The 19,059-nt window shown below is 46.8% G+C and overlaps 1 protein-coding gene and 1 pseudogene across 1 annotated transcript; one reads left to right on the plus strand and one right to left on the minus strand.

Moving 5' to 3' along the window:
• LOC107151332 overlaps window positions 1–10,904 on the minus strand; it is a 19,945-nt pseudogene extending 9,041 nt beyond the window's left edge.
• A 5,833-nt stretch (window positions 10,905–16,737) lies between these two features.
• On the plus strand, window positions 16,738–18,493 carry Nanos2 (nanos C2HC-type zinc finger 2). Its single transcript, XM_048791210.1, has one exon. It carries the CDS (start codon window positions 17,300–17,302, stop codon window positions 17,690–17,692), a length of 393 nt encoding a protein of 130 aa, XP_048647167.1. The 5' UTR covers window positions 16,738–17,299; the 3' UTR covers window positions 17,693–18,493.
• Window positions 18,494–19,059: the final 566 nt, after the last annotated feature.

Raw genomic sequence — 19,059 nt, forward strand, 5'->3', positions numbered from 1 at the left:
CTTGATCTAAAATGTCTTTCTCCATGGTCTGAACCTCTAACAATTTACTTAACATCTTTTCGGTTTGTTTTTTACTAATTTCTAATCTACTATAAAGATAACGCAACCCAATAAGATAACACAAAACAAAACCGAAACTGAACGAAACAAAAACGGAATAAAAAATCGTTGTATCAATTTTCTCTTCCTCAGGGCCGACAAACTTCAAACCTTTAGTCAACCATTTTTTCCAGTTTGCCTGAGAAATTTCTAGGGATAGGCAGCTTGAAACAAAAACAAGATAAATCAAAACAATAACACATTGTTTTTTGAATTGGTCACCCATTCTTTCGCTCTTCCTCAGGGGCAAGCAATTTCACTTACCTCCAAGCTTCAGAAGTTCCCCGTACGGGCCACCAAATGCCGCAGTCTGGCTGGGCACACAATCACGAGCCACCACACAGCTTGTAGATTCAAACAGCAACTCTTTATTCCCGAACTCACACCAGCCGTCTACAATCACGTTCTGGGGAAATCCACGTTCTCTGCCCAAATCCACGTTCTCTGCCCAAATCCCCCTTCACTGGGCTTCTGTCTCCCAAAATATACTGTCTGAATCCCGTGAGAACTCAAGGGGAACTTAGGCAGCAGGATACGCCCTATTCCCAGCAGGAATAATCTTAAACCTTAAACCTGGAACCTAAACTGGGAACGCCCTAAACCCGATTATGTTAAACCAGGAACACCCTAATCCGCCCTGGTCCTTGAGCAAGGTCAACTACATTCAATGTCACTGCAAAATGTCAGCAACATGGGGTACGCTGGCAAGGAAATTGTCATACCTACTTGGCTAATGGCTCCCAGCAGCCTCCAGTTTACTTATTTATGGAAGTTACATTTATCTATTATTATCATTTAAAATGCCCAGGAACAGCTGTGCTTTGGCTTTGACTGTCTTTGCTAAATGTTTAAGATGAAGCAAGTCAAACTGACTTTTGTTTCTTTGTTATTGTTAACAGTCAGCTGAGTTTCCCTGGGAGTCCTCGGGGAACTTACAGCAGCTTCTCAGTTCTGCTAGTGCCATTTGTGCTAGGATGGGTCCAGGCCTTGCTTGACCATGTGGCTTCCCTTGGAAGCATCAGGGATGTTTCCCTTTTCTGATGACCCTCCTTTTCACAGCAAATGCACTGATTGGCTTTCTGTCCTCCACTGGTCTCATTAATCTCCCTGATCAGGAAGTTATGTGGCCCAGAGTTGCAAAGCTCTTTGGAGAAGTCCCCTATTCCCTGACTCAGACTGACTCTGAGGGCAAGAGCCAAATATTGGTTTTCTTGGCCCTTTTAATTTAACTTTAATTTTAGAACTTAATCTTAAACATCCAGCAAATAAGCTAACAGCCTTATATTAAGAGCACTGGGCTTTAATGTCTATCTCTCTATCCTGTAGGTGATAACCCCTTATCTTAAATTAACCCAGGTTGTGAGTTCTTAAAGCAGTACCTTTTTAAAACATTAACAGGCAATCCTTAGACCATCTATAAGCAAACTATAAACTAAAATTAACTAGGGTAAAAACATATTTAGTTTATATAATAGCTACCTTGAATTTTGGCAGGGTTATACATTATAATCCCCTGTTTGAGATCCTAGTAATCTTGGCAAAAACCAACTTTTGGACACAACTTTAAATGTACTGGAATCTGGCTTACTTCTTTTATAGTCTCTTTCACATGAGGTGGGATATAGAGCCTTATCTCAAGTAAGGCGGGGCTCTTTATAAATCTTAAATACTATAGTTCTGAAGCTGATCTTTGCTTTTTAGATATCATTTTACAAAGCCTATATAAATTGTTGTTCAAGTTTACATGAACATTAGCTAACACAACATAATATCACATCTAAAACATGAATTAAAGAAAGGCTGAAAGCTTCTAACCTTTTATAGAAAAGTAGCAAAGTATTTTTGTGTTTTACAATAAAACCTTCACACAGATTAGGCTCTCAGTAACTTAAAAATACATTTAAATTGTATCTCAGTGTAAAAAGTAACATAGAACTGTATATATCTTATTGATAACAAGTCCAGTTGTAGAACACAAATGATATAAATAAATCTCCAACATGTTTTTCTTTTAAGCCTAAAATTACCATACAACTTTAGAACACCAGCTTGATACAATGTTCTTTTGAAGCTTCTACCTTACAGACTTGTATACCTGGAAGATACGAACACATTAAAATTACCATAATTGCATTGACGTTTTTATATTAACCAAGTTTAGCTTTTAAAGAAATAACATTACAATATTGAAAAATAATAGCTGTTGTTTAACCATAGTTGTATAATCTTTAATTTCTTTAAGATTACTTGCTCAAAAACTTACACTTACAACCAACTTACACAGACCTTCTTTATCACTTACTTAAACCCTCTTAATTACTTAATCACATAGACTCTCTTATCCAGAAACACATTTTTTAATTAAATCTATATCTAGAACCTTTTAGTTTCTCTTTTCCATGTTAACTTCCTTCTGTTCACATTTTGAAACAATACTTGTAAATTTCTGAATTTAAGCAGATTATTTCATAGACATCAACATTTTATTAGGGTCTTTTTGAACACCTAGAAAAACTTATAAGCTTAATTTTAAAGACATCTTTACTTTTATCTGTTTACCCAATTTAAATTGAACCATTAAGCAAGGGGGTGTGAAAGGAATCATTAAGTCTCAGAGTTGGGGTTAGGTCCCTTACTGGAGGAGGGGAACCATAGAGAATCTCATAAGGGGTGAGGTTACATAAAGAAGTGGAGGAGGTATTTCCTGCACGAAACAGTGCATAAGGTAGGAGCATAGTCCAATCTTTTATGCTGGTCTCCAAGCTTAATTTCGTTAAGGTCTCCTTGATGGTTCTATTTATCCTTTCTACCTGTTCTGAGCTCTGGGGTCTATGAGCACAATGTAACTTCCAATTAATCCCCAGGGTCCTGGCCAATCCCTGACTTACCTGGGCCACAAACGCCCGTCTGTTATCGGACCCCATTACCTTAGGCAATCCGAATCTTGGAAAGATGTCTTCTAGGATCTTATCTTTGTTCTTTATTTCCTTTCCGGCGGAGGTTAATAGCCCCCTTTGCTGGTAAATAGCCCCGTGCACATGAGCAGTGGCAAATGCATAGCGGCTATCAGTGTATATGGTGGCCCTTTTGCCTGTTGCTAGCTCCAGTGCTTTCGTGAGGGCAATTAGTTCTGCTTTTTGAGCTGATGTCCCTTCTGGGAGACCAGAGGACCAGAGGACATTAGTTTTGCTAACTACAGCTGCTCCAGCCCGCCGCTTACCATCTTGGAGGAAGTTGCTCCCGTCTGTAAAAAATAAGACCTCAGGGCAAGGCAGTGGCTGATCCTTTAAGTCTCGTTGTACACTGGTCTCCTCTGCCAGTATGTGTTGACAATCATGAGCGACAGGTCCTGATGATTCTTCCAGCAGCAGTGTAGCCGGGTTGAGTGGAGCAGGGGGTCCCAGCGTTATTCTGTCTTTGTCAAGCAAGAGGCTCTGGTAATGGGTTATTCTGGAGTTTGATAGCCACCTGTCTGGAGGCTGATGGATGATGCTCTCCAGGGCATGGGGGGCTATAATGGTCAGCTTCTGTCCCAATGTTAATTTATCAGCATCCTTTATTAGAAGGGCTGCCGCTGCTATAGCCCTTAGGCAATGGGGCCACCCGCTAACCACTGGGTCCAGTTTTTTTGATAAGTATGCTATCGGCCTTTTCCAAGGTCCCAAAGTCTGAGTGAGCACTCCCCATGCTACTCTTTTCTTTTCCTCAATGTAGAGAGTGAAGGGTTTTTCTACATCTGGGAGTGCTAAGGCCAGAGCAGATAGCAGCACCTTTTTGATATTATCAAAAGCCTGTTGGTGTTCAGGGGTCCATTGGAACTGGGCATCCCCCTTTATCAGCAGGTATAAAGGGGCAGCCAGAGACGCAAACCCAGGAATCCATAACCTGCAAAAGCCGGCAGTCCCAAGAAACTCTCTGAGTTGTCTCTTATTAGATGGGGGCAGTATCTGCACAACGGTTCGTTTTCTGGGCTCAGTGAGCCATCGTTTGCCACTTCTAAGAGAATAACTCAGGAAGATCACTTCTTGCTGGCAAATTTAGGTCTTTTTGGCAGAAGCCCTATATCCGAGCTGAGCAAGCTCAGATAATAGTGCTTGGGTCCCAGACTCACAGTTCTCCTTGGTGTTGGCTGCCAGCAGCAGATCATCCACATATTGGAGTAGGGTGACTTCGGGGTGTGCAGTTCTGAAGTCGTTGAGGTCCCTGTGGAGAGCTTCATCAAAGAGAGTGGGAGAGTTTTTGAACCCTTGTGGGAGTCTAGTCCAGGTTAGTTGGCCTGATGTTCCTGTTTCTGGGTCTATCTGCCGCAGTCTGGCTGCAGCAAAATAACTGGGGGGTGACTAACTTGTGTACGTTGATACAGCAGGAGTGGGAGCCATTTATTCCAGGACAGGAGCAGTATTTATACATTCCACACAGCTTATCTAATTAACATAAACTAGATACAGCAGTCAACCAATAAGGAATCTCCACACTTAATGGCTCGCTTTTGTTACTTCTCAAACCACTCCCTCTGGCATTTTTTCAGGCACCATCCAGACTTGTTTACGAACTCTAACATTCCCCTGACAAAATGCCAGGTGTTATTTTGACTTGTTTACAGACTCTAACATTTCCCCCTTTTGTTTAATTTAAATAACGACCATAGTGGTTTTTACATAAACACCACAAATACTCTGCTACAGTAGAAGGGGAGGATACAAAATGCCACAATACCAAGCCAATTGATGGCTCCATGCAAGAAGCCCTTGGAAAAATTATACCAGCAATGACACCGTTAGCAAAGATACGGAGTTACAATTTGTTGTAGATTACATTTTGTTGTCTCAGTCCAGGTAAAGCAGTGTCTCAATAGATTAACTCACAGTCCAGGTAAATCACAGTCCAGGTAAGTTCTGCAGGCAGCTAGCTTGATCCGAAGTCTCGTCTGTTTCTCAGCCGAAGTCTCGTCCGGTTTTCAGCAACACTGGAAATTCTTCCACCTTGGTCTTTACCGGCACTGGGACGAAGGCAGGAACTCCGGATGGCTAAAGAAAATCCTGTAGCATTCTACTAAGAAAACAACCTTCTGAACAATTTAGTACATTATCTCAAGGTTTTTTTGCATTTGAAATAAGCATTAATAGTGCTCATTACTCATCAGCTTCCAGGTGTGGGAGAACCATTGTAGCTTAGTTATTGGCATTGAAAATGACCAAACATCAGGGACACCAGTAGCGTCTTCTGCTGGCTGTAGTGCCTGGGCAGCCCCAGATGGCCCTGGGGAGTGTCCCGGACTCAAACTGCTACTGGGCACAGGGAGCAAGAGCCTGCGAGACTGTGCCTCCAGGTCAGGTCTAGATTTGGGCTCGCGGCAGTGGAAGAGCCAGCTCCCCGGCCAGGAGGCGGGGAAGGGCCAGTCGCCGCCGCCTCTTGGAAAATCCTTGCTGCGCTGTGACCGGCTTGCACACTCGGCAGCCGCCTCTCCGCTTCACGCACCCTCCGGTAACGAAAAGTATTTAGTAATAGCCTTTTGCTGCAACTTTTTTCCTGATAATCTTTCTTCTTCTGAACTTTCTTTTTCTTTCTGACTAGAGTTCCTGGGCTCTTATCAACACATGCCCTAACTATTCTTGGTTCCACTGGGGTGCCTTCTTCCCTTAGTAATTTACTTCTCACCCCTTCCATATTTTCATCACAAAAACAATACAATACACTGAGACAAAACAAGACACAAACATACTGCATCAATCTTCTCCATTTTCTCGAAATGGTCATTTTTCCTCTCGCCCTATCTGCCTAGGGACGAGCAGATTGCTCCCGTCCTATCTATGGACGGGCAGCTTTTTTCGTCACTTACCCCCGAGTGTCCCGGGGCTCCCCGTAACGGGCCACCATCTGCCGCAGTCCGGCTGCAGCAAAATAACTGGGGGGTGACTAACTTGTGTACGTTGATACAGCAGGAGTGGGAGCCATTTATTCCAGGACAGGAGCAGTATTTATACATTCCACACAGCTTATCTAATTAACATAAACTAGATACAGCAGTCAACCAATAAGGAATCTCCACACTTAATGGCTCGCTTTTGTTACTTCTCAAACCACTCCCTCTGGCATTTTTTCAGGCACCATCCAGACTTGTTTACGAACTCTAACATTCCCCTGACAAAATGCCAGGTGTTATTTTGACTTGTTTACAGACTCTAACATCTATCCACTCGAGAGCAAACAACAATTGACTGTCCTTATGCAGGGGCAAGCAGAAGAAAGCATTTTTAAGTCCAGCACAGTGTACCATTTTCATTCCGGATTCCGAGTGCTAAGCAAATTATATGGATTGGGTACCGTGGGGTGAATGTCCTGCACTCTGTTGTTGATCTCTCTTAGATCTTGAACAGGACGGTAGTCCCCAGTTCCTGGTTTTCTTACTGGTAGCCGGGGGGGGGGGGGTATTCCAGGCCGATTGACAGGGCCTTAGAACCCCAAGAGCCAGGTATTTCTGAATATGGGGCCTTGTCCCCTCCCTAGTTTCTTTGCTTAGAGGATATTGTTTAACACTGATTGGAGAGGCAAAGGCTTTTAATTCTACTACTATTGGAGGTTGTTTTATGGCTAGACCTAACCCAGCAGTTTCTGCCCAGGCATCAGGATAATCTTTTATCCATTTCTGGGGTAGTTTGCCTGTTTGATCAGTCCCAGGGGCTGTGAAGAGTTGATGTTCATCTTCTACTGACATAGTCAAAGCCGTGACTATGGGGGTTTTTACTGAAGTGAGTAGATTCCTGCCCATCAATGGGACCAGGCATTCTGGGATTACTAGGAAAGAGTGGTGGATTTTTTTTTCCCTCCTAGGTCCATAGTTCTCTTTGCTGTCCAAGCCTGATATTTATTGCCATTAGCCCCTTGAACTAAGGATCTTTTATTAGATAGAAGGCCCAGTGGGGTCTTAAGGGCTGAATATATTGCTCCTGTATCTACTTCAAAGGTCACTGGGGTCCCCTCCACTTCAAATGTTACCCTGAGCTCGGGGAGGGGATCTAAGCCCCAACTTTCCTAGTCATCTTCTAGAGTCAGCATGGCAGGCCGGCGTGACTGCTTCTTTTTGGGGCACCCTTTGACCCAGTGTCCTTTTTCTTTACAGTAGGCACATTGATCTGAGGCCAGGGGCAGCTTTTGGCATGGGCCCAGGTATCCCTTCCTGTCTCCCTGCTTTTTAACTTCTGGTCTATCTGCGACTGTGACCAGGACCTTTGCCAATGCTTTAGTCTGCCTTTTGCTCCTTTCATCTTCCTTTTGTTCTCTCTTATAATATACTTTCTCAGCTTCTCTGACTAAATCTCTTAAGGTCATATCTTGTAATCCATCTAAAAGTTGTAACTTTTTCTTAATATCCAGGGCAGCCTGCCCAATAAAAGCCATTGCAATAGATGCCTTTTGGTCCTCTGCCTGAGGATCAAAGGGAGTATATCTCCTATATGCTTCCATAATTCTCTCCAGAAACATTGAGGGAGATTCACTGGGTCCCTGGATAACCTCTCTTACCTTGGCCAAATTAGTTGGCTGCCTGGCGGCCACTCAGAAACACACTATAAGAGCCTGGCAATAAGTGGACAGATGCTCCCTACCTTCAAAGGTGTTAGGGTCCTAGTTGGGTCGGTTCGAGGGGAAGCCAGTTTCAATGATGTTGGGAAGTTGAGTTGGCCTCCCATCTGGTCCGAGAATATTCTTTCTGGCTTCCAGGAGGATTCTCTCTTGTTCCTCTGTTGTGAAGAGAGTCCCCAGGAGTTGTTGGCAGTCATCCCAAGTGGGCTGGTGTGAGAACATCAGTGACTCGACTAAACCTGTAAGTCGGGTGGGGGGAGGGGTTGGAGTGGGGGCTGGAACAAGGAAGGGCTTCACCCATGTGGGAGGAAATTCGCAGAGATCCTGCCAGGTTAAGATATATGGCTGTTGATCTGGATGGTCATGTGGCCCCGGCTGAAAGACAATATCTCTGACTTTGCGGATTAGAGGAAGGTGGAAGGATCCTTCTGGGGGCCATTTAACTCCGAGGGTGGGCCATTCTGAAGTGCAGAGAGTCTGCCAGTTCCGGCGTTTCACTGAAAAAGAAAGATTCTGGGCCCTTAAGCGGACATCCGTCCAATGATCAAGGGTCAGGGACAGAGGCGTGGAATGGCTTTGTCCCATACTAGGAGTTACTCAGGCAAAGACAGGGACAATACAAACGTGACACAGAGACAAGGACAAACAGTAAACGTTTAACACGAGTACCTTAAAGGCAGACAGTAAACTCAACACGAGACAATGAACAAGACTAAAGTAGCCGGCAGAACCTGATGGGTTGGCAGTAGAATCACTGAATACACCTCCAAGTTGAGGGCGCTTCCGTCCCCCAGTTTCCCGAGTCCTCCAAGGCGTCCCTTGGGGAAGTGGCCTGTGGCTTCAGGACACGTCTGTCCACCACCGCCAGGGGGAGCTCACGCTCTCCGCCGGCAGCCACTCTGCCAACCCTTAAACCGAACCTGACCTGACCTGAGCGATCGCAAGAAAAAGGAAAAAGGCGCCCTACTTACTCCCAGAGGAGTCCGTTGGGGTCTCCTTGTCTGGCGCTGCGGGATTCCCGGCCAACGCACCAAATGTAAGGGTCCAGCAAACGTCGGAGGAAGAGACCACCAAGAGACCGGCTCATGCAACAGCAAAAGGGGTTTATTGAGGATCCAATCCAGCGCGCTGGGGCTCCGTGCTCACTCAAGAAGGGAGAGTGGCCCAGAGCCCCGAGCAGGGGTTGAGTAGTGCTTAAGTACACTTTTTGGGGAGGGCGGGGGCTTTGCATACATCAGAACAAATCATCATGAGGCACGGGAAAATCGAACAACAACTCTCAAACTTGATTAGCACATTCATTGGCGGGAACAGGTTGGGCGGGGGTGATAGGTCAGTTCTAAAGCAGGGTACACATTCAAACTGATTGGTTTGGGCCCTGAATGTCTACGTGCCAAGCTGCACAGGGTCCTAGGTTATTTATCTACTGGACAGTCCCGGGAATTGTTTTAACAGCTACAGGAATTTCAGGTTTTGGGTGTAGCATAGGAACTTAACAATACCTGGTCCTTTACATTTTAACTCAGGCTTTGCAGCTTAGAAACTTTACCCTTTCAGAACAAGACACAGATGCCCTCTTTAACCACTTCTATTCAACACTGGCCAAAGCAATTAGATAGATGAAAGAAATCAAAGGGATATGTATAGGGAAAAAAAGAACTTAAATTAGCACTATTCGCTGATGATATGATTCTATACCTAGAAGACCCAAAAAGCTCCACTAGAAAACTTCTAGAACTAGTAAATGAATTCAGCAAAGTAGCAGGATACAAAATCAACACCCATAAATCAACAGCATTTCTGTATATCAGTGACAAATCCTCTGACAAGGAAATGAGGAATTTACAATAACCTTAAAAAAAAGATACTTGGGAATTAACTTAATGAAAGAGGTGAAAGATCTATACAATGAAAACTACAGAACCCTAAAGAAAGAAATCAAAGAAGATCTTAAAAGATGGAAAGATCTACCTTGCTCTTGGATAGGCAGAATTAATATTATCAAAATGACCATACTACCAAAAGCACTACACAGATTTAATGCGATTCTGAACAAAATCCCAATGGGATTCCTCATAGAAATAGAAAAAGCAATCATGAAATTAATCTGGAAAATAAAGAGACCCAGAATAGCTAAAGAAATCCTTAGCAGGAAGAGCGAAGCAGGTGGCATCACTATACCAGATCTTAAACTGTACTACAGAGCAGTAGTAACAAAAACAGTATGATATTGGCACCAAAACAGCCTGGTAGACCAATGGTACTGAATAGAGGACACAGAGACTAACCCACAAAATTACAATTATCTTATGTTAGACAAAGGCACCAAAAATATGCACTAAAGATAGCCTCTTCAACAAATGGTGCTGGGAAAACTGGAAATCCATATGCAACAAAATGAAATTAAACCCCTATCTCTCACCATGCACAAAACTCAACTCAAATTGGATCAAGGACCTAGGAATTAAACCAGAGACTCTGCATCTAATAGAAGAAAAAGTAGGCCCTAACCTGAGGTAGGGAAGGGGGACATGGGAGGAATAAATGAATTCTAGATAGGGCAGAGGATGGTACATGTATGAAGACACGAATTGGATTTCAACCTACTTTATATACAAAGAGAGATAGGAAAAATTGTGGTATATATGTGTAATAAGAATTAATGCAAAAAAGTACATGTATAAAGACATGAATTGTCATGAACATACTTTATATACAAAGATATGAAAAATTATGCTCTATATGTGTAATAAGAATTGTAATACATTCCACTGCCATGTATTTAAAAAAAATAAAAGCACTTTAAAAAACAGCAAATGACACTAAAAAATAATAATAATAATAAAATAAAACGTGATAACATACACAAAAAAAGAAAAAAGAAATTTCAGATTTCAACAAGAGACCCATTCTCCCTGATAACAACGTTGATGGGGAAGTAAGCATACACAGACTTCATCTTGTAACGGAAGCCCAGTGTAACACCCTTGATCAGGTTTTGACTACTCATCACGCAAACAATGACCAGTCCTTTCTATTTCCCCACCATTTGTCAACCCATAATCTCTTCTTTTTCTTTCCAAGGAGGCTGAGTTCTACATTGATATGATTAAATCACTCCAGAGGGTTCCTCTTCAGCCCTTCACAATAACTGTGTGTCCCTTCAGAGACAAGTGGACATTTTCTGGAATGTCGACAGTCTGATTGCTGAGAACAGTCTTCATTCTTGCAGTAGACACAGCAAAGAGCCAGAGTGGTTTTTGTTGTTGTTGTTGCTGTTTTGGTAGCAGGAATTGAATCTAGGGCCACTTAACCACTGAGCCACATCCCCAGCTCTTTTTTTGTTTTTTATTTTGAGGCAAAGTTGCTTAGAGCCTCACTAAATTGCTGAGGGTGGCTTTGAACTGGAGATCCTCCTGCCTCAGCGTCCTGAGCTGTTGAGATCACATGCATGCACCACCACACACAACACAGAGTGTGCCGCAGTCTAGCTGGGCACAAAATCACGAGCCACTCACAGCCTTGTAGATTCAAACAGCAATTCTTTATTCCGGAACTCTCACCGGCACTCTATATGCACGTTCTGGGGAAAATCCACACCTCCACTGGGCTCTGCATACCAAAATATTCTCCGAATCCCGCGAGAACTGAACGGGAACTCAAGGAGCGGGCACCTGAGGCAGCAGGATACACCCTATTCCCAGCAGGATCCACCCTAAACCCAGACCCACCCTAAACCCAGGTCACTGCAAATGACCTGGGTCCAAGGCAAGCCCATTTCCACAATGGAGAGTCCTCCCTCTAAGCAACATTGGGTAGGCTGACAAGGAAATTGCCATGCGTCATTCCTACTTGGCTATGGCTCTCAGCAGAATGTATTTTGTAAAATAGCCCATAATTTGAGTTTGTCTGAAAACTTCCCAATGAGACTGGAATTGTGCATTGGAGAGAAAACATGAAAAATCTAAAGTGTCATTTTCCTCTGTTGTATCAAGCTACACAGACAGCATCAGCATCAGTAGGCATGTCACCTTGATGGCTTAGTTAAAGTGCCAGTTAAGGTTACTATTTCTTTTCCCTTTTCATACTCTAATTTTTGAAGTTAGTCCTTGAATAAACAAACAATAGCTCAGCTAGCATTCAGGAGCCTGCATTGGACCCCAGCACCACAAAAGCAAATAACAGTACGACTGACAAAAACATTAGATCTGGGGAGTTTAAGAAATAAAGCTAAGACTGGGGTGTAGCTCAGGGGCAGAGGGCCAAGGGCAAGCCCCCGGCTCAATCCACAGTGCCCCCCGCCCACTGAAAGGAAAAAACCCACAGATACACCAAATCACCAGAATCAGGAGAAGCGGAGTTGCGGTCTCCACCAAATACGTCTCCTCCTCCCAGTGTCCCCATTTCCACCCTCGTCTACTTAATTTTGCTGTCTAGGACTCTGGGTGGTTGCAATAAAGCACAAAGTAGCTCAAAATAAGGCTTCCTCAGAGGAAGGAGCTGCCTTGGAGGAAGGCTCCGAGCCCGGGCTGCAGTGGTTAGTCCCTCCCCTCTTCTGCCCCAGTTTTGGTCTCATTCATTTTTCCAAAGAAGGTTTCTCTGAGTGCCCAGCCCTGTGCAGGGCAGTTCTGGGGACACAGCCATGAACAAGATACTACTGGCTCTGTCCTCAGGGGGCACTTGTGGGGGAAGACAAACCCGTCCCCAGACAGTGATAGCCTAGTGTGCTCAGGACGCGGATGGAGGAGGCATGTGGAGGGGGGGTGGGGGCTGACCCAGCCTGAAGACCAGGAGGGCTTCCTGGAGGACAGGAGGGGGCTTCCCAGTTGATGTTTGAAGAACAGCAGAAAGGAGTGGGCAGGAGCATTTCACACAGGAGGAGCACACATGCAAGAACCCAGAATGGACAGGAAGTGGGGAGTGTCTTCCAAAGCTCAGGTAAGACCATGGTCCCCCACTTGAAAACCCTCTTTGGCTCCCCAGTGGCCTGCTCAGCACATAGTCCAAAATCTTCAGCTTGACATTCATTCATTTGTTCGTTTGTTCAACATTCACCTCTGTAAGCTGACAGTGGGTGTTACCCAGGCCCTGTGCTGGGGACAAAGCAGTAACTGAGAAACCCCAGCCCAGACCTGGATACATCAGAATTGGGGGTGGGGAAAAGGAATCACAATTATAAGCCCCCAACCCCTGTGGAGGAAGGCGGGCGTGCAGGCAGATGCACGCAGACCAAGATTCTTCACAGGTACCCAGGAGACTTGGACAGTCACTGGTTTAAACCCCAGCTGTGATCTTGTATCACATGAGCCAAGTGACATCAGCTACCAAGCCTCAATTTCCTCATCTGGGAAACAGGAATAATTTTCTCCCTCTATAACCTCTCCCCGACTCCCCCACCCTGGCCCCCTTGATGACCCCTGAACACACTAGCCAAGTGCCAACCCCAAGGCACTGCAAGGCTCCTCTCATGCCCTTTAAGATTCTCCTCTGGGGCTGGGGTTATAGCTCAGGGGTTGAGCATTTGAGTACATGTATGAGGCACTTGGTTCAATCTATAGCACCACATATAAATAAATTAAATAAAAATAATTTTAAAAAATTCTCCTCCAATGTCACCTCCTCCAAGAGGCCTCCCCATCCACCCTATCATCCTATTCCTCTTTATTTTTATTCATTGATTTATTGGGTACTGGAGATTGAATTTAGGGGCACTTGACCACTGAGCCTATTTTATATTTTTTTTAGAGACAGGGTCTCTAAAAAAAGGTCTCTCCACAGCCCTATTTTATACTTTTTTTAGATACAGGGTCTCACTGAGTTGCTTACTGATTCACCATTGCTGAGGCTGACTTTAAACTTACAATCCTCCTACCTCAGCCTCCCAAGCCACTCAGTCAACCTTCCAAACTGCCCAGATTGCAGGTAAGTGCCACTGTACCCCGCCCCCCCCCTTTATTTTTCCTCCATAGCTCAGCCTATTTTTCTTCATCTGTCTATATTATTTGCTATTTAATTTAACTCTGAGGGGGCAGGGATTTTTGCCCATATTCATGGGTGCATCTTCAGCACCTCTAAAAATGCTAGACACACATCAGGTATTCAGTAAATATTTGTTAAACGAGCAAATATTTTCCCACCTCTCTGAGCCCCCACAATCTCCATCTCTCCACTTACAGCTCTTCAGTGAACTGTTATGAGAGAATACAATTAAAAATAACAGCCCAGGGGCTGGGGTTCAGTGGCAGAGCACTTGCCTAGCACGTGTGAGGCGCTGGGTTCGATCCTCAGTGCCACATAAAAATAAATAAATAATATAAAGAGATTGTGTCCATGTACAACTAAAAAATAAAAATTAAAAAAAAAATAGCAGCCAAGCCATCCCAGGAACTCAGGAGGCTGAGGCAGGGGGATGGCAAATTCAAGGCCAGTCTGGGAAATTTAGCAAGACTTTGTAACAAACTTAAAATAATAATAATGACTGGATGTAGCTTAGCAGGCAGTGCCCTTGGGTTCAACCTCCAGTATTTAACAATAAAATAAGTGAGCGCTCACTGTGTACCTGTTCTAGTGTCTTCACCCGTGTTGGGTGTCATCCTCGGGCGGTCTCCTAACAGGGGATCTACAATAATCTTCCTTTTTGTGAAATGGGGGAAACAGACCACTGGGCCGGCATCACTTGCCCACAGCCACACAGTGGAGGTGGCAGAGCCAGGAGGGGACCAGCCCCATGGCTGCAGCGGCCACGCACGGTCTCCACCCCGTGTAACACCTTACTCTTGTTTTCTCCCTTCTGCAGCTGCAGGTCTCCGGATTCACTGTGTGAAAGTGTCCCTTCTCTCTACAGCCCTGGGCTAAGACGAAAGGGATGAGGTCTGCCAGTGGCACACACCTGTAATCCCTGAGCTCCGCAGGCTCAGAGGAGGGTCACAAATTCAAAGCCAGCCTCAGCAACTGAGCAAGACCCTGTCTCTAAACAAAACAGAAAAAAAAGACTGGGGATGTGGCTCACGGTTAAGCACCCCTGGGTTCAATCTCCAGTACAACAACAAAAAAAAGAAAGAGTGAAGGAAATGGATGACTGCATCAATAAGAAAGCTCTTTTCTTGGCCTCAGTTTTTTCCTCTGTAGGATGGGACTATTACAGCACCACAAGTTTGTCACAATGAGACTCCACAGGCCAGCCACAGGGACAAGGACACTAACGATGATGAACACCTTTGCGGTCTTTGCAAGCCTTGGCTGGTGTTGTCTCTCCCTGCTCCCAGGATTTCTAACCTCAGCCCCTCCCACGCCTCTCTGAACCCCAGGGGCTATTTTCAGCTGGCGTCAAGCCCAGAGCAAACTCAGGAGTAACCAGACTGCGTGGGCTGCCAGCAGTGGGCCCTCTGGGTTCCCAGAGCTGCGGGCCCAGCAGAAAAAGCGCTGTGGAGAGGCTGGTCCAATTAACTCCCCCAGAAAAACATCGGAGAGGGAGGCAGGGCAGAGGAGCCCCAGAACAGAGTCTGGAAGTAAACAATCAGGGGGGAAGAAATGGAAGAGAAAGGGGAGTGGGGGAGGAAACCCACGGGGAGGGCCCCGGAATCTGGGATTCTCCAGTCTGTGCCCTTGTTCAGGGGAGTCAGGGACCTCAAACCCGCCCCCGCCTTCCATCAGTCTTCCCAGCACAGCTGCAGTAATGGTCACTGGGTCGCAGGGGCCAGGCCCTAGGCACCCAGATAGCTCAACCCTGAGTTGAAGAGGTCACTGCTATGACCTTAAACAAAGTGCTTGGCATGGGACACCCATGCCTGTCTGGGTCCCCTTCATTCTTCCACACTGCAGACCATGGACGCTTCCTTCAAGGACATCCATCAGTGACCAACAGCTCTCCTTTCTCTCGGTAAAAGCTGTGTGGCTCAGATACCACCCACTCCCTGGTGTCCCATCTCAGTCTGCCTGTATGAGGCAGGACACTCCAAGCTCTGCTGCTGTCCCTGATCACTTACATTTGGCTCACAGCAGACTCACAGGGGACAGGAGGATGCCTGGGTTTGGAGACAGACAGCCCTGGCTGCACCTTACCACTTACTGACCATATATGACTTGGGACAAGCTCTCTGTGCAATGGGACTTTTAATAGACCCTCCTTCCCAGGGTCTGGGGAAGGGGTGTTCAAAGAGAGCCCCGGGCATGGGACTGGCCCCGAGGAGACCTTCAGCAAGGGAGTCCCTAGGCTTATTGCATTAATTGTGCCTGAGTCACCATCGTGCCATTTCATGAGCACCTGACCCAGGCCGGGCTCTGTGCTGGGACTTAGTGATCACAACAGCAGTCCGTGCTCTGGGGCAGGTGCTGACATCATCTTGGAACAACACAAGAGGAAACTGAGGCTGGGCAGAGTTAAATAACCAGCTGTTCAGAGCTGCAGGGAGTAGCCAGGGTTGAACCTGGGGCTGCTTCCTGAGCACTTATTGATGATGCTCTCTGTCCCCTCTCCAAACTATGGGAAAATTGTGCTCAACTCACGGCCAGGGTCCTCTGCCCCTTCTAACATTAATTCCCAGTGTTTCTGGAGATAAGACATAGGTGTCAATCTCAACTCTGCCTCTTCCCTACTGTGTGACCTTAAGTACATTCTTTAACCTTGCAGTCTCTTTTTCTCCTTTATAAAATGTAAATAATCGTTGTCACCTCCTTGACATTCAAAGAGATCATGTGCACTGAGCACTGTAGCATATGCCCAATAAATATTCCTTGACTAAGTGTCTCCTTCTGGGTCTGGAGGTGTGGCTCAGTGGTAAAGTGCATGCTTAGCATGGGCAAGGCCCTATGTTCAATCCCTAGAGCACACACATTCACAAGCACATGCACACACACACAAAAGTAGTTGAGAATGTAACTCAGTGGTCTAGTACTTGCCTAGCATGCTCAAGGCCCTGGGTTTCATTCCCAGCATAGCAGGAGGGGAAAAGTGGCTTCCACTTTAGGATTGATAAAAAGGTTTAAGAAGGACTTGCTTTGGAGTTCCCCAAATCCCAGGAAGCAGCAGGTGGGGTGGGAAAGGATGCAGGGCTCCTCTCCAATTGCATGCTGTGTGACCATGGGCCAATGAGTTTCCCTTCCAGAGCCTCAGTCAGCATCCATAAAACAAGATCATGACTGTGGCCCTCATGGAAATATTGTGAGGACTAAGTCAGATCATGCAGGTGACTGTGCCGCCCAGTGTCTGGCTCACAGTAAGGGACAGTTATAAAGAATAGCAATGGCTCTGGAGGATTCAAAGGGATCACCCTCCAGCCTTGGAGAAAGGAGGATGGTGAGGGCATTTAAAACCATATATCCTAATTGAGCAGACAGGGAAACTGAGGCCCAGGGAGTGGAAGGGCCTTTGCAGAGGACTCACAGCACCTTGGAGGCAACAGGACCTGGACCTGGAAATGACCTCCTTCTGGACCTCCGTGGGAGACCAGAGTCAAATGGGGGTCATAGGCAGGAGTGGGCCCTTTAAATCTAAACTCCACTTTGCTTAGAAGGGGGCTCTGGGGAGTATAAAAGGGGGTGCAGCTCCTTTGCTCCACAAAACACTGCTGCTCCTGCCCACAGGTCCTCAGGCCCAGCCCCCCTCCAGCCGCCCCCTGCCATGGAGCTGCCACCCTTTGACATGTGGAAGGACTACCTCAACCTGAACCAGGTGGTGCTGACTCTGACCCAGAGCAGGAGCCAGAGGCTGGAGGCAGAGGAGCTGGAGGAGCAGGGACCTGGCCCCCAGCTGGGGCAGGATCAGGGGCTGGGGACTGCCCTCTGCAACTTCTGCAAGCACAACGGGGAGTCCCGCCACGTCTACTCCTCCCACAAGCTGAAGACAGCCGAGGGCGTGGTGCTGTGTCCCATCCTGAGGCACTACGTGTGTCCCCTGTGCGGCGCCACCGGGGGCCAGGCCCACACTCTCAAGTATTGCCCTCTCAACGGCAACCAGCAGTCCCTCTACCGCCGCAGTGGACGCAACTCAGCCGGCCGCAAGGTCAAGCGCTGAGGACCATGAGGTGCCCACCGCCCGCACCCCGCACCCCTCCGGGATCAGCCCCACCCAGTCCCTCCACCCTCCCTCCCACTCCCACAGCCCTGGGATCCCTGGCCCCCAGCACTCCATCCCTGCTGGATCCCCAAATAACGGAGGCTGCTGGCAGCCAGGCCTGGCGCAGGAGCCCTGCGCTGAGCACTCCCGCCCGCCCCCGTGGCTGTCTCTGGGCCACAGGTCTCAGAACTTCAGTCCTTCTGGGGCCTGCTGGTAGCACTAGCCCTGCTCCTTTGACTTCTCAGCCCCAGGCCTGGGGGAACCCCGGATCCCTGGCCCCACAGGACCCCGTGTGCTTCTCCAAGCTGGCCTCAGAATTTGGAGTGGGTGACAAGGTGGCCCGACGCTCCCACCGAGAACTTGAGAATGGGCGCTGGCTCCACACCCACCTTCCCTGGTCCTTCAGCACCTGCAGACCCACGGAGGCAGCAGGGACCACGCTGTTCATTCCTCCCCGCCTTCATCGCCTATGGCCAGGAGCTGAGGCGAGGGACCCTGTGTCTTCCCAGGCTACCTGGAGTGCGGCCTTGTGGTGAGCCGACACTCTCAGGCTCCCTTGATGTTCTCCGTTCTTCAACCCATTTCACTCCGCTGCTGTCCCCAACTCCAGTTCCCCGTGGGACCTTCCTGCAGTGAGATGCATCTCCCTGCCACCTCCTCCCCACCCCCAAATCATGAGAGGTGACTTTTTCATCCTCCAACAGTTAAATTTGCAAAGCTCCCACAGGAAAGAGTCTGCGTGCCTGGATGGGAATGGCAACTGCCTAGATTTTGTTTTATTTCAGTAATATTTTTTTAGTTGTAGATGGACACAATTCCTTTATTTATTTATTTTTATGTGGTGCTGAGGGTGGAACCCAGGGCCTCCCACATGCCAGGCAACTGCAAGGGGGAAAAAAAAGAGCCCTGGTCAGATTTTAAGTTAATTGCTTATTTCTTTATTATTATTTATTTATTTATTTTACACAAATGCAGCCCAACAAATTGATTGCTTTGGGGCTCAGAATGGAAGTTCTTGGCATTAAGCTCTGTTGAATAAAGATCGTTTTGACTTGTCCTTGAAGTCCTTGTGCTTCTGCCTTGTCTCCTGGCCCTGCCCTTGGAGATAGGGGAGGATGCCCAGGAGCTGTATTTGCCCCAAATCCCAGGAAGCAGGAGGTGGGGTGGGAAGGGATGCAGGGCTCCTCTCCAGCCCTGTCCACAGGTGTCCAGTTCCCAAGTTCCTCCACAGCCTCCACCTTGACCTCATATTCCCTTTCCATGCCCTGGCTGTGGATTCTCATCCCACCCTGCAAAACCTGACTTTTGGATAGTTCTGAAGAAGT

Source organism: Marmota marmota, unplaced genomic scaffold (assembly GCF_001458135.2).
Source record: "Marmota marmota marmota unplaced genomic scaffold, marMar, whole genome shotgun sequence".
Lineage (NCBI taxonomy): Eukaryota > Metazoa > Chordata > Mammalia > Rodentia > Sciuridae > Marmota > Marmota marmota.

Bases quoted from the DNA above. Each gene is read 5' to 3' on its own strand.
- Nanos2 (XM_048791210.1), top strand. From the start codon at position 17,300: ATGGAGCTGCCACCCTTTGACATGTGGAAGGACTACCTCAACCTGAAC.